This window comes from Clavelina lepadiformis, chromosome 4 (genome assembly GCF_947623445.1).
Source record: "Clavelina lepadiformis chromosome 4, kaClaLepa1.1, whole genome shotgun sequence".
Taxonomy (NCBI): Eukaryota; Metazoa; Chordata; class Ascidiacea; order Aplousobranchia; family Clavelinidae; genus Clavelina; species Clavelina lepadiformis.
The window spans coordinates 5,393,853-5,410,936 of record NC_135243.1 but is presented as its reverse complement, the minus strand read 5'-3'; the positions used below and the strand labels follow the sequence as shown (position 1 = coordinate 5,410,936).

At 38.4% G+C, this 17,084-nt stretch overlaps 2 protein-coding genes and 1 long non-coding RNA gene across 3 annotated transcripts; all 3 read left to right on the top strand.

The window, feature by feature from the left end:
- Window positions 1–275: 275 nt before the first annotated feature.
- Window positions 276–2,101, top strand: LOC143453194 (uncharacterized). Its single transcript, XR_013115138.1, has 4 exons — window positions 276–335; window positions 1,273–1,401; window positions 1,506–1,642; window positions 1,858–2,101. It is a non-coding gene; the product is annotated as an uncharacterized LOC143453194 (long non-coding RNA).
- A 4,464-nt stretch (window positions 2,102–6,565) lies between these two features.
- Window positions 6,566–11,738, top strand: LOC143453374 (uncharacterized). The gene is made up of 7 exons (XM_076954697.1): window positions 6,566–7,138; window positions 7,256–7,371; window positions 8,626–9,936; window positions 10,270–10,391; window positions 10,529–10,693; window positions 10,948–11,086; window positions 11,243–11,738. Exons 2-7 carry the CDS (start codon window positions 7,308–7,310, stop codon window positions 11,449–11,451), a joined length of 2,010 nt encoding a protein of 669 aa, XP_076810812.1. The 5' UTR covers window positions 6,566–7,138; window positions 7,256–7,307; the 3' UTR covers window positions 11,452–11,738.
- Window positions 11,739–15,157: 3,419 nt separating this feature from the next.
- LOC143452753 (NACHT, LRR and PYD domains-containing protein 3-like) lies at window positions 15,158–16,811 on the top strand. The gene is made up of 3 exons (XM_076953832.1): window positions 15,158–15,255; window positions 15,486–15,545; window positions 15,680–16,811. Exon 3 carries the CDS (start codon window positions 15,742–15,744, stop codon window positions 16,669–16,671), a length of 930 nt encoding a protein of 309 aa, XP_076809947.1. The 5' UTR covers window positions 15,158–15,255; window positions 15,486–15,545; window positions 15,680–15,741; the 3' UTR covers window positions 16,672–16,811.
- Window positions 16,812–17,084: the final 273 nt, after the last annotated feature.

Genomic DNA, 17,084 nt, shown 5'->3' with positions numbered 1-17,084 from the left:
GTTAGGCAAAAATGAAAGAACTCAGCGAAATGTGTCAGAAATGCTGGGAGTGTTTTAATATTTTTGGTGTTATTGCGCGGGTTAAGGTTTGAGGGGAAAACGCAATGAAAATTGCAAACTACGTATATTACGTTGTTTTGTTTGATAACAAGAGATTAGTTACTACAAAGTAGAAAAATAAAGAATTTGTCTCGGTCTTCGGTAAAATTGTATGTGATTTCTAGATTTATCTTTTTGTTTCGATCTAGTTCTAACTCTGATTTTATCTCATTTTAGCTTTTTTGAATTGTTATTGTTTGAAATAATCTACACATTTGAAATGTCTACTGAAAAAGGTAAGCGTTATTCGTATCAAAACAATCTATATATATATATATTTTGAGATGTCTCTCCGCATCAAATCATGCCTGTGCTTCGGCACATTCTATTTACCAATAAAATTTTATCAAGTTAGCAGTAGTTGTGGATTAGGAACAGCCCAACCACATTTATATATAGCTTAATGCTCTTTCGTTGCGCTGTACAGCTTTCCGCTGTAATACATTAACGTTTTGTACGGTACGCCTGTAATCCAGGTTTTGTTCAGACAAAGGTTAAACATCAGTTAGGTCCAAATTAGCAGTTTTGTGCATTCAAATTACATGATTTAAGTGATAATGGTTTATATCATTTTGTGTCGCCATAAAAGTCCAAATATGTTTGTCATTGTGTGTTTAGACTCGTGGTAAGTCCCTTTTCTTTATATTAGATTCCTTCGTTTAGATCTGGTGAGCCGTGACTTACTTTGCTACCATGTGCTTGTTAACGCCCAGTTTATTTATGTCATATCTAGGCGCGTATTAGTTTTAATCCGACTCAATTTAGTATTAGTTTTCTTTTTCAGTCACTGTCACTGAATTTGATATTTGTTCCAAACTCCAATTACTTTACCAACTATGTTCGTAACTACATTAACTATATTAACGATCATCAACGTACATAACTTTACACTAAGCTGTAATAAGTCATACTCATACACATGCAAAGCAGTCAGTCAACACGTTTTTAAAAGCTATTTAGCATCTGCAAATAAAATATTTCTTTGGAAAAAGGCCACGAACACAAATATGTACTGTACGTAAAAAACTTAAACCAATTCGTAAAACTCAGGATTGTACCGAACGCAACTTTGCATCCTGGGTAAAATATTGTGTAATCGCGTCATTATTAAACAACTATCAACAACAACATAACCGAATGAAGACCAGAATATGAGTGCCAGCTTATTTGCAGGTACTGAAAATGTCGGAAGCTCACTCACAATATCTAAGTCAATGTGGATCAAATTTTCCAATGTCTTCTTGGACCCGCCAGATGTGTCTGCTTCGGCTGAAGGCCTTTCGAAATACTGTACCCTGATAAGTGAGATGTTGAAAGTTTTGTGACATATATACTGCAGTTGAAGCTCAGATTACAACAATAACCATTGTGATACACGTGACCGAACATTGTTTGCACCCATTCAGATTCAGCGTCTCAATAAACCGTGTAACCAAAGATGGTTTTGACTGCACCGTGAATCGTTTCGATTGTCAAACTGGTTGGGGCCAAAATCCCACTGTCACTTGGGAAGCAACCGGACAACAAGTACCAGAAGCAACAGGTTCATTTTAAGTTTATATTTATCACAAACATGAACTTTTAAACGAATTTGTTTAATTGCTAACGGCAGAGGTAATAATTAAAATGTATATATTTGTAAAAAATAATTTGTAGATTTACAAAAGCTTGATGATAAATAATTATCGTTTATTCGTTAATTAAATTTCCTAGTAAAATTCCTTATAGTTTAATGCTAGCTTTTTACACTTTTTTCAGCTCGCAAGAACATTTAAACTTCAACGGATAATGCAAAGACAGCAATTAGTGTAATGTTAGAATAATTAGCCATTTCTTGTGTACATGAGCGTTTAAGCAAATTGTTTATAATTTAGTCATAATTATCGAACTATAACCAGGAAATACTATAGTTATCAAACGCTTATAGAGTAAAGAAGAAATAAGCCTAATGCAAATAACTATTTGTTGACTGAATTGTGCATGAACGAAATATATCGTGGTTGGATTATTTTCATGATTGCTATTTTGAGAATGAAGCTCAGTAGAAAATGTCTACAGTTTATACATACTGTGAAGTTTAAAATATAGCCAAATATTTGTTTCAAAATATATCTACATTTACAACACAGGTCAACATATACTTTATCGAGTTGAGGTTTGCAGGAACTTTTATGGTAATACGGGGACGTTGATGTGAAACATCGACTTCACACTTTGCTTAAGTGATTTTTTCAAAACTGTTTGATAATTTAGAATTTTTCAATTGTTGCTTGTAAGGAGAGTGTCAAAAGCTGCGCATTACTTGCTTAATTTGATAAAGTAATCTCTCATCTATGAGGGTAGGTTGTGCCATGCTTGACATCTGCAAATAAGCTGTTGCTTTGGGAAAAGGCTACAAACACGAATATGTACTGTACGTAAGAAACTTAAAAGAATTCAGGATCGTGCCGAAAGCAATTTTACAGCCTGAGTAACACACTGTGTGATCGTGTCATTGTTAAATAAACGATCAAAGAACTGTCGCAAAATTGCTACCTTTATGCTACAACCTTGTGCAATTGCACCCTTATGCTACAACGTTAATTTGCAGCATATACGAATGCGATTGGTTTTTCGAAAATGCGCCCCAGTGAAAATATTTTTAAAATTGCTAAAAAGAAAGGGAGCTAAAAAGAGAGGGAGCGGCAAAACAGCTCTTTTCTTTATAGAAAAACGAAAATACGAGCAAGACTCTTTTGTATTAATGAACGGTTGCCCAGCTTTGAGTGCTTAGAAATGAAACAAATCTCAACCTTTACCAAAAAAGAAATCTAAAAACTAAAGGCGAGGTAATTGATAGATAGATAGATATGTATTTGTTGTTTCCCGGTCACGTGTTTGGATATAAATTCTACATTTTACTTGGCTGACCCCGTTGCGGAAAGGTATAGTCGCTCGCCTTGAAATCGTTTGTTGCAGTTTTGAATCTCGGGCTGTGGAGTTTTTCAAATACCTTTCTCATCCCTTCCCAAGGTTAATTATCACAGGTAACATCAATGGTTTGCCGCGAGGAAATTCATTCGAGTTTGTGCAAACAAGGACGTAAACTAGGTCGACAGGAACTAATCCCAAATCTATTCTACATCAACAACGAACGACAAATGTTTATCAAAACGTAGCGCGATTTGACTAAAGACATCTTGCAATCATCACGCAATTAGTTTTATTTTAGAAACAAAGTTAAATAGCGTAGCGACAATGTAAGGAATGTTTTCCCTGCTTGAATTAAGCAATCAAACTATAAGTTATGTTATAGTATATAGATCATCGTTTATTATGTGTACAAGAACCGAGAGTTTTGTCAATATATTGTAATAAACGGATTCGCCATTGTTGGTATTTTTGTTCGCCGGAATCTTCCACTAAAACGACACTCGAGGAATCTGTTCGGCTTTAAATTCGTATTGGCCCGTTTCTATAGTATATACCAGGGGTGGGCAAACTTGTTCAATGAAAGAGTCACTTGCGGAAAACTATAAACACCAGCGAGCCGCAAAATCAGTAATGATTGTCAATTTGGTTATTATTTTATTAGTAGTCATTTTGGGATATTACTTCTCAGCTAAAAGACCCATAAAAAACATGTCGGCAAGGGGCACTTTGACCACCTTTGCCATAGAGTATAGAATCTATACCTGAAAACAATGTCGGATTCTATGTCTAGTGTTACGTCATAAACGAAATGCTGGCCTAAATAGAAAAAAATAGACAGAAACTTTCATAAACGGTACTCTTGGTAGCCTTTACAATTTTTTTGGAATTTTACGATTCGACCAGAAGAGCCACAAAAAACATGCCGGAGAGCCGCAGTTTGCCCACCCATGGTATATACTATAGTAGGCATAACGTTGAAGGCAAAAAGCGCTCGAGAGAAAGATATTGAGCAAACTACTTTCACTCACATTATAGCGCAATTGACCAAGGACCGGGACTATTCCTTTCCGTCTCCCGAAGCTTGGAAATAAGTAGGAACTTTCTCTTCCTGCAATCTGTTTCAATCAATTTTAATTCATTTTTAAACTAGTTCAGGCATAAAACAGTTAAAGTGAGTTTCAAAATTCATGATAATAAATTATATACTTATAACATGTGTATATGCCGGTTGACTACAATCAAATATCAATGTTAAGCGGTAGTTACAACTATTAAACTTAAAACAGATGAGTTTTGTGACTTTAATACCGTACAAAATGTCCATTGATATCTTATGACTTCAAGGAAGCCAACGCTATTTCAGCACCTGTCTGTAACTCAGGCGCGAGCCTTTAATTAAAGCAAAAGATTTTGCTGGTTGCTTGACTGCCCCTTGGGACCCAAACCACCAAAACCGGCTGGCTATCTGGCGGCGATAAAACGACCTTTGTTTTATTTTTGTTGTCCTCTTATCGAATTCGAGAACAATTATTACCATTATTATTTAATTATTAACAATTTAATTGTTAGCAATTATCAGCAATTATTATTATTTACATTATTTAGCCTGACTAATATACTTAAAATGCGATCTAATTCTGAGGCTTTTAATACAAATGTTTCTAAAACAAGAAACAGACAAATTGCGAAACGAAAAATTGTCGAAAGTAATTTTTTATAAGTTTAAGGCTCTGGGTAGATTTTCAGGCTATAGCGTCACTTGAAATGACGTCAAAGATGACGAAAGCACTTTTACCCGTGCCTGAGTGCAGCGAGAGGTCACGAACTTCTCGTGCGTAACAAGCACATGCAACATTCCTTCTTCATTAGGCGCATGTTGATTTCAAAATTGGTGGATATTGCAACTGTCATCGTTACTTGAACCCCATTTAGAACCTGATCTCACCGCCTTTGCCTCTTTCCCATTACGTAATGATTGGACGCTATAAAGCGATTGTAGTTAATGTAGTTAAACGTAACTTCAGACTTCAAATGTAGATATTTGAATGGCAAATTGCGTTATTTGTAAAAAAGTGCGGTAAGTAGGCTGCCCCTGATAACAATCTTTTTGTTTTAAAATTTGAAACATTCAGGTAACGGTCATTTCGCCTCGGCGGCAACAGAATGTTTTGGTTTGTGTTTTATTTGCCGTCTGTAAACGTTTTCATTTCAAACGTGGAGAGACAATTGGATGCACAGTTAGTGGCAAATGTTGTTCTTAGAAAACATTGCAGACAGCCAGACACGCTGCTTGATTTGGCTTTGTAAAAATGACTTTCCGTGAAATTATAAGTCAGTTTGTTTTTGTTTTAATACCAACACAAAGTCTATTGACAACTGTTACGTCAAGGTGGGCACACAGTTGTTTACCCTTCTGTCTGGTATTGTGTTGACAGACATGTTCTTACAAAAACTTGTGGCTATCAGAAAACATCATCCAGGTACCGTAGATTAAGCACATAATGAAATATAGAGTATACTGAAATTATTAATTGCTAATATTCTAGCACCAAGTCTATAGGACTGAACAAAGCTTGAGATAAGCTATTGAAACTGAAATTATACTTATCTTGCTATTAGCAAACGTCCAAGCACAAAACTCAAGTGAAACTAACGCTATTACATATTCGCGTGGACCAGAAATATCTGTAGCAAGTGATCAGACACCCGACAGCTGCATTTCATAACTGGCGATGACCTAATCTGTGCACTGCTTCATATAGGTAAGTGTTACAAGTCCAAACGTAAGCTGAATTCGGAAGATTTGAAGATCAAAGCGATAAAACAAAACAAAATGACTGTTTTCATGCTTTTAAAGCAATATTAGGTAAAAATCTAAGAGTAAGTTTGTTAGTTTTATACTTTTAAAACATAAAATAATTCCATTCAAGTTAAGATATTCTATGCTTTTTGCAGAAAAATTGTTCAAACTGAGTTGTAAATTTGTAGTAAAGGCAAAAGAAGTAGAAAAAGAATTACACCTCTCTAGCCCAAATTAACTTTCAGTATATTTAAAACTCACCCTCGGTATCTTATTGCTAACATAGAAAACATTTCGGACAACTGTGCGAGAGCTTATCAGGTCGTTGTGAACATTCCACTTACATCCTGGCCAAGTTGTGATGTTGAATGTCCTATATATTCAGTTGCTGTTCTATAAACTGCAATTAATTAAGATCGGGGCGGGTTACAGTTTTGGCACTTCGACATTTCATCACCGTTTACAAATTTTGCGCATTTGACTTAATCACCGGCGTCACATATAGGCAGGTGATAAGATCACAGGTTACTGCTGGGAAGAAGCTGAATAAAAATCTAAGTTTTGTAAAAACGTTTTCAAAATTAAGAGAAGAACTTTTCAGAAATTAAGAAATACAATTCGTGAGCCGTTCTTTGACAATTATGATACACTGTATGTTCTTATGCGATTCGGCGGTTACGATTTTTTTTTTATATTTCCAAAAGAATACCTGATAAAATGTTTTATTGCAAGTAAGCTGCTTTAGCGCGTTAAAACAATACATTTACTGTAGATGGATCAAATCGCAATGCCGTTAGGTCCGCTACCTTAACAGTGTCGCTATTTACAATGGTCATTAAGAACAATTTGTTGAACTTTCCAAAGCAAAAGTCGCCATAAGGATGTCAAGCGGCCGTCTGGTGTCGTGCAGGTCACTCACAAAGTGACACCAACTGGTGAGTCTGGGCCATTTGGCCATCGCTGGTTATCCTTTTTTTTTGCTATGTTTGATGAACCCGACGACTGACAATCTCCCACGTAGCGTGCGGAGTGGATGACAACCTGAACGGAGCATTCGCACCTCGTCTGGTATCGACACCTCGTTTTAGCTCCTGATGCCGCCATAAAACTTTTTTCTAACCCGATCGTCACCTGCCGTGTCGCTCAGATATAGAAAGATCTTCGAGAGAGTTGATCATCATTTGCTCTAGGTTGGACAGAATAGCAGTGCTGAGTGTTTAAGCTTGTATATAGGAGCGAGTTATCTTCATGAATGTGGCGTTGACAAAAATGTCATTGTGCAGCCAGATTTATTTTCACTTTTATTCAGATTTCTGACGATGTGAGGTAAGACTTGCTATTGGTAACTGCTTTTCCTAACCAGTAATTGCAAAATTTTAGTTTTGCTTTCGGCGGAAATATGCATTACTAACAGTTAGTGTTAACTTTCGGACTGTTGTTCAGACGGAAAGAGAAGCATACACTCACTGTGATAATATTCCACCCTGTGTATCTAATGGCATCCATTCAAACCATGCTTGGCTCAACAACAACAGAAGACAGCAAAAAATCGATTGAAAGTAAGTTTTGACAGACACAATATAATCGAACTTATGATTTTGAAGGAAAGAAGTTGTATTTAATGTTACTATGCTATAACTATACGAAATATATTGGTGTACTGTATAAAGTAAGATAAATATATTGTAGATGAAGTGGTTTATGTAAAAAGGCCTAAAACTGAAAATGATGTGACCACAGCTATGTAATTCAATACCTCGCCAGATAGTACTTTCTGGAAGTAATTCAAAGTGTAACGCTTTGCAGTTACCAGCAACGCATGCGCGCTTGCGCATAAGTCAGAACCACCTGTTGATTATGGACACACTGTAATCCGATACATTACAGCATGCTTCGGTTTCCCAATGATCATAACAGGCATGATATTTTTCCGTTTTATCGCATTTTTTTAATTACAGTCCCCTGTATGATTAAAACTGACAGGAACGTCTTAGCTTCAAGAACTTACTCAATATAAATATTTTCTGATATGAACGTTCACAATGTTTTTGTATTGCAAAAATGGGAAACCACCAACAAACACGTATAAAAGCTCATTAAAACAAATCCAACTCGAAAATTGACAACCACTTAATGTCTGGGCGAGGTGGGAAATTCTGGACGTCATGCAAATCGAAATCAAAGCAAAACTTGAGCGTGTAACATAATCAAATAATTCCACTTCCGCGGAAATGTGAAGTTTTTTATCCGTGCAGACTTTTCCATCGGTGAGAATTAAAGGTTATTTGCAAACGCAGCGTGAGATTAATTGGCGAAAGCGAGCGAGACAAAATGTGTTTATTTTTTTCTAAAAAGGAACGGAAACAACGGAAAAGATTATTAACGCATTTGTGTTGTTCACTTAGTATTGATATAACGATTTTCATCAAGTGCTTCGTATTAATTTTGTGAGACGACCAAACAGGTGGCGAGGACACATTTAGATTCCAATAACCACCTAATCAATGCACTGCGTACAGTAACCGCGAACATTCCCCAGGGAAGATATTGAGTTAATCTTACAAGTCTATGGCACACGCTTGGCGCATATGATCACTGACAATTACCAGTCACATTCTCTGTTGACAAACCTACAGTTGTAGAAAGATAGATGTACTCGTTAACCTAAAGCTTAGTGGTATTGCTTGCTACGTATGATTTACTTTGACATAAAAAGATCATGTAGATTTGTAATGTTGAAGCAAACTGTTTCGACTGGACCTGAAATGCGATGACAAATCTCCTACTCAAGTTCTATTTTATCCTACCTTTAGACGAAAGCCAACCCTGTGCGTTAAACGGCGATGACAGTTTATGCAATGGCAGCGATTCCGCCACTTCCACGTCATCACCGACGTCATCGATCACGTCATCGGGCTCTGCAAGCACCGAGACCGACGAAGGGGTGTTCGTCAAGCGGAGGGATTGCGCCACCAGTTCTCCTGGGAGTGGGGCCTTGAAAAAGCTGGAAGAAATTACTTTGAAGCTTATGAAACCAGTTGACGATGACTCACCATTGGATCTTTCTTGCCCCAAAAAGAGGGCCACGCCACGTGAAATTAATCCAATGACGTCGTCAGCGTCAGAAACCGCCAACCAATTTGTTAACGAAAGAAAAAAGATCGTTGTTAAAACCGAGCTTTTAGACGATTCGAGTGAAGATGCTTCCGCTACATTTTATTTTCCCAACAATGTCAAAAGCAGTGACTCTATCGCAAGGTCACCAAGAGAAGCAGTAACGTCATCCAGAGACACAGTAATGTCATCCAGAGATGCAGCAACATCATCCAGAGACAGAGCAACGTCATCCAGAGACGCAGCAACGTCGCTTGAAGTGAAGCATCAAGCAGCAGCACAAAGCTTTCTTCCTGTTTCCTTCTCGTACGCAACATCAATGTTACCTTGGCCGTACCTTATGCCGCCGATCAGTAGCACAGTTGGTGTTTTCCCGACGATACCACCTACACCCCCTGGCGCAAAATATTTCCATCCCGGATTTCTTTACCCCCAAGTTGGTAAACCTGTGGTGCCTTCCAAACTTATCCCGTCTAAAATGACAAAATCTGAGTGGACTGATCACTCATATTCAACTTTTAAAAACTCAGGTTTCAATCATGAACTGCCCAATTCAGTTGGACTTACACAATACGTAAGCCAAATGAAGGCAGCATCAAATGTGGAATCGGGCGGAGGCAAAGCGAATAATTTTGATTTTAAATCCTTTCCACCTGATTCAAAGCCGAACTCATCGGTACAAAAAGATTCTGCCCTCTTTGCTGAGTTTTCTCGGATTTTCGGAGCACATAGCTCCCATCTTCCGACGACTTGCCATCGAAAAGGTCCAAGCCAGCACCCAGATTCAGGTAAAGATCCACCGCTTAAATCCGGTAAAGAAAAGAGCAAACAAAAGATCGGAAAGTTGACCCGTGAGTCAACTTCCAGTTACAGGAATGCTTTCGACACCTCATCCTTGTCTGCAAGTTTCTTCCGTGATCTTCCCACAATGGTTGCATCCGAAAGGAGCCCAAACGTTTTTGCTGGAGCTGGAAAGTGTATCTCTAGCAAAAGAAGGCTATCAGAAGAAGGTAAACAGATGATGCGCTTTTTTAACAGACAGTTAAAAAACTTTCGTTTAACTTCAGACAATGCTACGTATAAATTATTGCATTTATGATTCTTTATAGGGTATCAATGTAAATTGTATCAATGTAAATTGTGAGAAACATGCTCACACTCGCAGTAATGATGTTAGCACATAAGCAAGTTTCTTTACAGCAATTGCAACGAATATAGACATTGAAAATGAATTTAGAGATACATCATTCTACTACGACATTTTTGTTTAGTTGTTAATGGTAAAGTTAATTTACACTTTGGAGCTTATAATTGTTCACTAAAGAAATATTTCTTGGTGTTAGATTTTCGCACCACGGCAAGTCATAAATTAACATCATCAGAGAAAAAATCTCACAAAGATTTCTATGGAAACCACGTCACACCACAAACATGGAACGAACCGTCTAGCTCTGCAGCTTACCAGGTCAGCAAAATTTAAAATCTTCTTATAGAATTTAAGTGGTTGTCTGCAGTATTGCTAAGCTGGATATAATTTCGTCAACGTTGCCATGTATGGAATGCATCATAAAATATTGCTTGAAGCTCTTGTCTTCTGTGCAGGGAGAAGAAAAACTAAATGATATCAAACAACCGCGGCCAGTTAATTTCAAACCTTGTCGGATTCCATGCAAGGCTTGCGGAAGAACTTACGCTACCGTTGGCGCCCTTGCCAAACACGCGAAGATACATAAAAATCCAAATTCCGACAATAAATTTAACTGCAAGGTGAATATTAAGCACAACTTGTGACTTTGACGACATTTCACCGCTTAATGACCATTGCCCTTAGCTATAGGCGGTTAAAACGCTGCAAAGCCCCGATCCAGCAAAACCTCATTTTTATGAATCAAGATTAAGTCATTGCAACTTTATCACTAAAACATGAATGGTAGCCTATTTTATAAAACCGGAGAGAAAGAAATGATGGTATTGTGCTTTTGGTTTAAACTTATAACTTGCCTATTTAATTTGTGTTTCAGATATGTAAGAAAGAATGTAGTTCTCTGGGCGCTTTGCGGATGCACATTAGGACACATACTTTGCCTTGTGAATGCCACATCTGCGGAAAAGCCTTTTCCCGAACCTGGCTTCTTCAGGGCCATATTCGTACGCATACAGGTAAGAATTTTGAATTTAAGATGCCGTTTACGGGCGCTATGGAGTATAAACGTCATTAATCGGCTGCCCGTTTCGCATAACAGATATGACTTTGACGATGATGTAAAAGTAAAACCACACTAATTAACCATCTTTACACTCCAAATTGTTTTCCAGGTGAAAAGCCCTACCAGTGTACAGTGTGTTCTCGGGCATTTGCAGATCGCTCCAACCTGCGAGCGCATATGCAGACACACGAGACAGTGAAACGTTACAGCTGCGAATCTTGCGATAAGACTTTCTCCAGGATCTCGCTCCTAAAGCGCCACCAAGCGAATTGCAATCACGTGCCGGAAGCTTTGTCCGGTAACCAAGACGAAGTCTGAGTCGACTCAGCACAGACATCAAAGTCTTTGAGCAATGAAAAAATGTTTGCGGGTTTGTGGATTTGTCAGCAACCTAAAATCTTACATTTGGCTATTGTTTGTAACTCGTGGACTCCTAACAAAGGTTTTTTGACTCCAGTTATCACATATAGCGACATTTATGTCAGGAACGAGAGTCGTGATGTTTGATTTTGCTTGCAGCGTTTTGGCAGTTTTGAATTTCTCTTGTGCTGGTTTATTTATTTTCGATTGGTGGTCTCGTGAATATAACTACAGTTGGATGATTTGCTTGACGCATCATTATTTATGAATTTGTATTGTTTCAAGTTTTCAGGTTACGAAATGACTGTCACTATTTTACCGGAAAAATCGTACGTTCGCCGCTATTTTTCACAGCTTCATGTTGACCTATAACTTGGCGAATACAACTAGCCTAAGCAGGGAGAGATCTAATTTACTAGAAAACTTTAAATGGGATAAATTGGGTGTGATAAGCATTGGGGCAGTTACAGAGTTTCAATTGTGACGAACTATCGTAATTGTTCAAAATATTCCCCTCCGTCTCCCTTCAAAATAATTTGTAACAATGTCGCCTAAATCTACCCTCTAATCTAAATCTGACTTTTCTTATACGTTAAAAATACACTTGCCAATATCTACTTTTAGCATATCAATTAGTTTAACCTAGCCGCCTATTTTAAACATAAAATGTATAAAATATAAAGTTAAATATACTGTATATAAAAATTCACATCCAGTATATCTGTGATTCCTACTTTTGGTGAAAGTCACTTGTTTTCTGACAAAAACATAAATTTTGGATTTATGTGTACAGTAAGACCCTAGTTGATGGCTACTCCGATATCACAACCACGAAAACATGGTCCACGAAAACTTCTTGTTGCAATGTAAACTTTTTGTTGTATCATTCTATTTCACTAAAACAAGTACACAACCACCCCGGCATCTATATTACAGACTGTGACCCCATAATAGCCAGCACGAAACACCTAAAATTAAGCCCCGCCAAATCCGACCAAAAGGTATATTACGAACAAATTTTGCAAAACGTTTCGGCAGCAATTGTTAATTAATTAATTAATTGCAGCTGCGCGGTGAATACATAAGATCAGGAACCTCGTTTAAAGGGAGGATATGTTACTCCAACTTTTGAGCAATTATCATAATTTAACACAATTGGAACTGTATTCTGTAACTGCCAAGGCATAACCCGGCATGTTTGTCCTTCACAAAGTTTTCCAGCAAACTGGGTCCCTTCTTAGGAGTTAAGACTGTTTTCTACTCATTGTTTGTGTGTGGCCGCGCACATATTGTCGCATGCGCAAACTGCAAAAGAAGTTTACTGCGACAATTCTTTATTTTCTACACTTCTCGTTATCACTGTCTTAGAAGAATGGTATGGCGTTGCGTAAGAAAAATTAAGGAGAAATTTCAATCACGGAAACAAGCAAGCTATATAAGCAAGATAAAATGCCAACAGCTGTACTAAAAAGCTTGTGTCACCAGGTCTTCTGAACAGGAGCACAAAGGCATTACAGCAGTAGAGCATTACTGGATATCGAATACTGGCTTCATTATTTTGGGTCTAGTGCTCAATTCAATCGTCCGTGGGTTGAATCGTCCTGGATTGAATGGTCCTGGGTTGAATCGTCCGCGGGTTGAATCGTCCTAAGTTGAATCGACCGCGGGTTGAATCGTCCGTGGGTTGAATCGTCCGCGGGTTGAATCGTCCGTGGTTTGAATCGTCCTGAGTTGAATCGTCCGCGGGTTGAATCGACCTAGAACCGTGATTTTTAGTTAACTTCGCTTTGTGACATAGTCATTTTCATTATTTGGTAATTATGCAAATTGGCTTTTTTGTTTGTCGAGTCATTTGACTAGGCTAGTTTATTTTGTGGGATCAATTTTGCTGCTTGGTTTATAGTAACCAGACCTACCTTCGTATTTGTAAAGTGTCGTAAAAGGTGGTCATTGAGACCGTCAGGTATTTGACTTTTTCAGTTATGGTAACCCTATAGTAGGTTAACAGGAAAACCTATCATAAGTAACCACGTAAGGACGCACACTCACACTGTGTTTTAGTTGTCAGGGGCAGCAGGAACAGTGAATGCTAAACTCTAACAGTCAGCTTGTTTGGAATTCTTGAAACATTTGTGTGGCTTTGTCACGGCGGATTAGGCGCATAGGTAGATAAACAAGTTGTTTGTTTATGTTATCTTTATTTTTGTTACCTCTTACCGTTTGCAATTAGACACATGCTATACGTGAAAGGTGCTGAATCTGTGGGATGTAGACTTTTTTTTATTTAGGTAATACCATACAGACATGTGGTCGGTGTATTTCTGGAAACTAAAACATTGCGGGTAAGTACATTATAAAGTCTAACCGTGACAAGTCGGTTTATTAAACATTACCAGTAAAACGTTTAAGGATAGCCTTGTACATAGTCTTACGCATATTTTCCAAACGTTGGGTAACGTTTTTAAGCAATTACTTTTCTGAAATGTGCAGAGAAATTTACTTTATGGTGAAATTATTTTTTGCCACGTTTCGCTGCTACTGGCAACGATATCAAAGCCGCAGTCTTCCAAACTACTTACTCTTTACTACAAGATAAAATTATTTCACTTACGGAAACTTACAGAACAGCAATATACACAGCGACGCCTGGAAACTGCGGGCGGAGAATTAAGTGACGTCATGACTCACAGAGGAAGTGACGTAAGCAATGCAACTGGTGTAGCACCAGCAGACCTAGGGCTTACAGAACTCGTGAGGGCGGCAAGCAGTTCTAGCAGTGGTAACGTTTGCATGAAATTGTTTTGATTCTTCTTACTTTCTAGTAGATGCAATATGCCTATGTCGTTTCAAGGGGGTTTATTCCAAATCGTAAGTCGCACTTTTGTATATAAGACTACTTTACTTTGTTTGATTATGCTGTTACCTTTTTTATTGCAATCGCGCTTATGTTTTGGAAGTAGCGTTGAATTGAAGCTTGTGTTACTTTTGTATCTTAGCCTCCAGTGCCGTACATTTAGGCCCAATTAATAAATTGTGTGGCTTACACTTAAAATTGTTATAAACGTGCCCGTTTCTTACACTGTAATCATTAAGCTATCGAACCATAGATTTGCTATCACATGAAAAGATAAATTGATATTAAACCAAAGTTGGAATTAAACCGCAGTGCAAAAACGAACCAGCCGCAGTCAGAAGAGAATTAAAAATACAAATGTGCTCTCAAAATGCTACAAGAGCAAAATCTTGTACAGTATAATTGAATGCATTCTGCATTGAAACAACTACAATCCAAAACAAAAAATGCAAGGTGAAACTGAAGAAAGGCTTTAAAATCGCTCAAAGCTTTGTACCGTACAAAAGCTTCTTAGTGTTTTGGATTATGAGCTGTGACTTCCATAACTTTTAAGGACGGTCTGTTATATCAAAACTGTCTGTATTTGTCTCGCCCGAAGGAATGAATAAAGCAATGTGTCCTTACAATTTTCACGGAAACAGGGCGTATATCAATTAAGAACGCAACTACTTCAAAATGAAAAAAAGCAATAATTCAATCATGTTAAATAAGGCTTCTCATTGGACCAAGATTTCTCGACAGGCTAAATGCTATTTTGATCGGTTTCATGTCCTTGATTTTTAGGCCCAGTGAATGTCATTTACTCACCGCAGTACAAACACTACGACCATAGGCAATGCAGACAGAAGTCAGAGAGAGCGAAGTGAAATTGGCCTCCGGCGATCTGATTACGACCTTTCAGGGGCGAGGTGAGGACGATTGCGTTCTTGCAGCGAAATTATCTTTGAAATGTCGAGGTAGATGGTTATTAACTTATTACTTTTTTGAGAATATCGCTTACTTTGACATCATATTTCGCGAAATTGGGTGGTAAAACGTTAATTGTATTGTATGGCTACGTTGGTTACTGTTATACAGCTTACATTATTCGAGATAATAGGCGTTGAAAGCTTTTACTAACATGTAGTGACTTTCTCAGAAAACCGTTCAAGGCCACAACCCTCCAATGTATCAACGCTGACCTCCACAAACAGTGCAGGTACAACTCAGCAAAAGTTTGCAAAATTTGAAATCTGAACGTTTTAAGGGATAAGAATATGATCCAAGAATTAATAATAAACTTATAGAAAACAATGGGATGTTACAACACATGGAATTTGTTCGACATTACAGAAACATAAGCGACGGAGGAAGTGACAATATTGCAGCAAAAATGCTGTAAAGACGACTTACAAATGCAAGGAGTCTCAGTCCCTAGTGAGACGATACCCGTGGTATATCCCCGGTACACTAAAGTAGAATTTTACCAAGGAGAGGCAGTCACCGAAGCCAACCGGTCCTCACCATCAACCACCAAGCTTAGCATGCAGAAAAACCGAGCGATTCAGTTTGATCGGCTGCTCCAGAGTTATGGAAAGCACCGATTCATTTGCTTTGTGGGATTCCCCGGTTATGGGAAAACAACTTGCTCCAAACGGTTGTCTAAGTTGGAAGATTTTGTTTGCTTCCACATGCGCTTTATGGACATGAACTACAGCGAGAAACTTACTCTCAGAGAACTTCTTTTGGACAAAGCTTACCCGAACTTAAGCTCCGACACTTGCAAACTTGTGTTCAACTGGATTGTTGGCAACCCAAGCAGATGTGTGATTATCTTTGATGGTTTCGATAAAGTTGCATGGTCACTGGAAGCCAACCCTCCCAAGGAAGACTACGCCACTCCGCAGCACGTTCAACACTTAGTGGCTAATCTCTGTATCAAGCATTTTCTTCCAGATTCGTTCATCGTCCTCACTTCTCGTCCACACAGCATGGTCTTCCTGCCGAAGATACTGCGACCCAACGTCACGTTTTTTACTGGCGACCTTCCGCAAGATGGCATGAAGAAGCTATTTTTTGCATATGTCGGCTCTGATGCACAGGTACTGTGGGACAGATTAGAAGCGACGCCGCCTCAGCTACTCAATTTATCACTCAACCCACTCATGCTTCAGCTGGTGATTGCAGCCGGCCTAAACTTCTCCGACGAGGTTGGTAAAATCCCTACGACGACTCGCGTGTTCACAACCGTTTTAGCTAACCTAAGCCATAGCGAGAATACCAGCTATGAGGATATCAAGAAGCTAACTGGACAGCTGAGCCGGGTGGCCTTCAAATGCACTTAAAGCTCCCGAGTACTTATCAGTATCGACCAGCTTAAGGAAGAGGGACTTGAAATCGAAAGCGTGCAAGATTTGATCATCACCTTACATACTCACAGAGGTGTGACCAGTAGGGTATTTGAGGGCGACACCAGTCTGATTTTCTCTCACCAGACTTTTCAAGAGTACTTCAACGTCCACTACATCAAATTTGAGATGCCCGTAGACGATTTCAAACGACTGGTAAAGGAAAAGCTTTTACCGATAAATGGTCGATGGTGAGGAAGTTTTTGTGTGGCCATTTAGTGGACTTTGAACCAGGTAAGGCGATTTTCAATTCGCGTCATACTTTAAACTTGTTTAACTGGTTAAATCGCTAAGTTAAACTGTTTTTCAGAGAAACCTCAAGCGCAAAGAGGTTCCTGGTATGGTAAAAG

Excerpts from the sequence above, each read along its gene's own strand:
- LOC143453374 (XM_076954697.1), top strand. The coding sequence starts at position 7,308 with ATGGCATCCATTCAAACCATGCTTGGCTCAACAACAACAGAAGACAGC. Across the intron at positions 7,372-8,625 it reads CAGCAAAAAATCGATTGAAA|ACGAAAGCCAACCCTGTGCG; the intron begins GTAAGTTTTGAC and ends TCCTACCTTTAG. Across the intron at positions 9,937-10,269 it reads AAGAAGGCTATCAGAAGAAG|ATTTTCGCACCACGGCAAGT; the intron begins GTAAACAGATGA and ends TCTTGGTGTTAG.
- LOC143452753 (XM_076953832.1), top strand. The coding sequence starts at position 15,742 with ATGCAAGGAGTCTCAGTCCCTAGTGAGACGATACCCGTGGTATATCCC.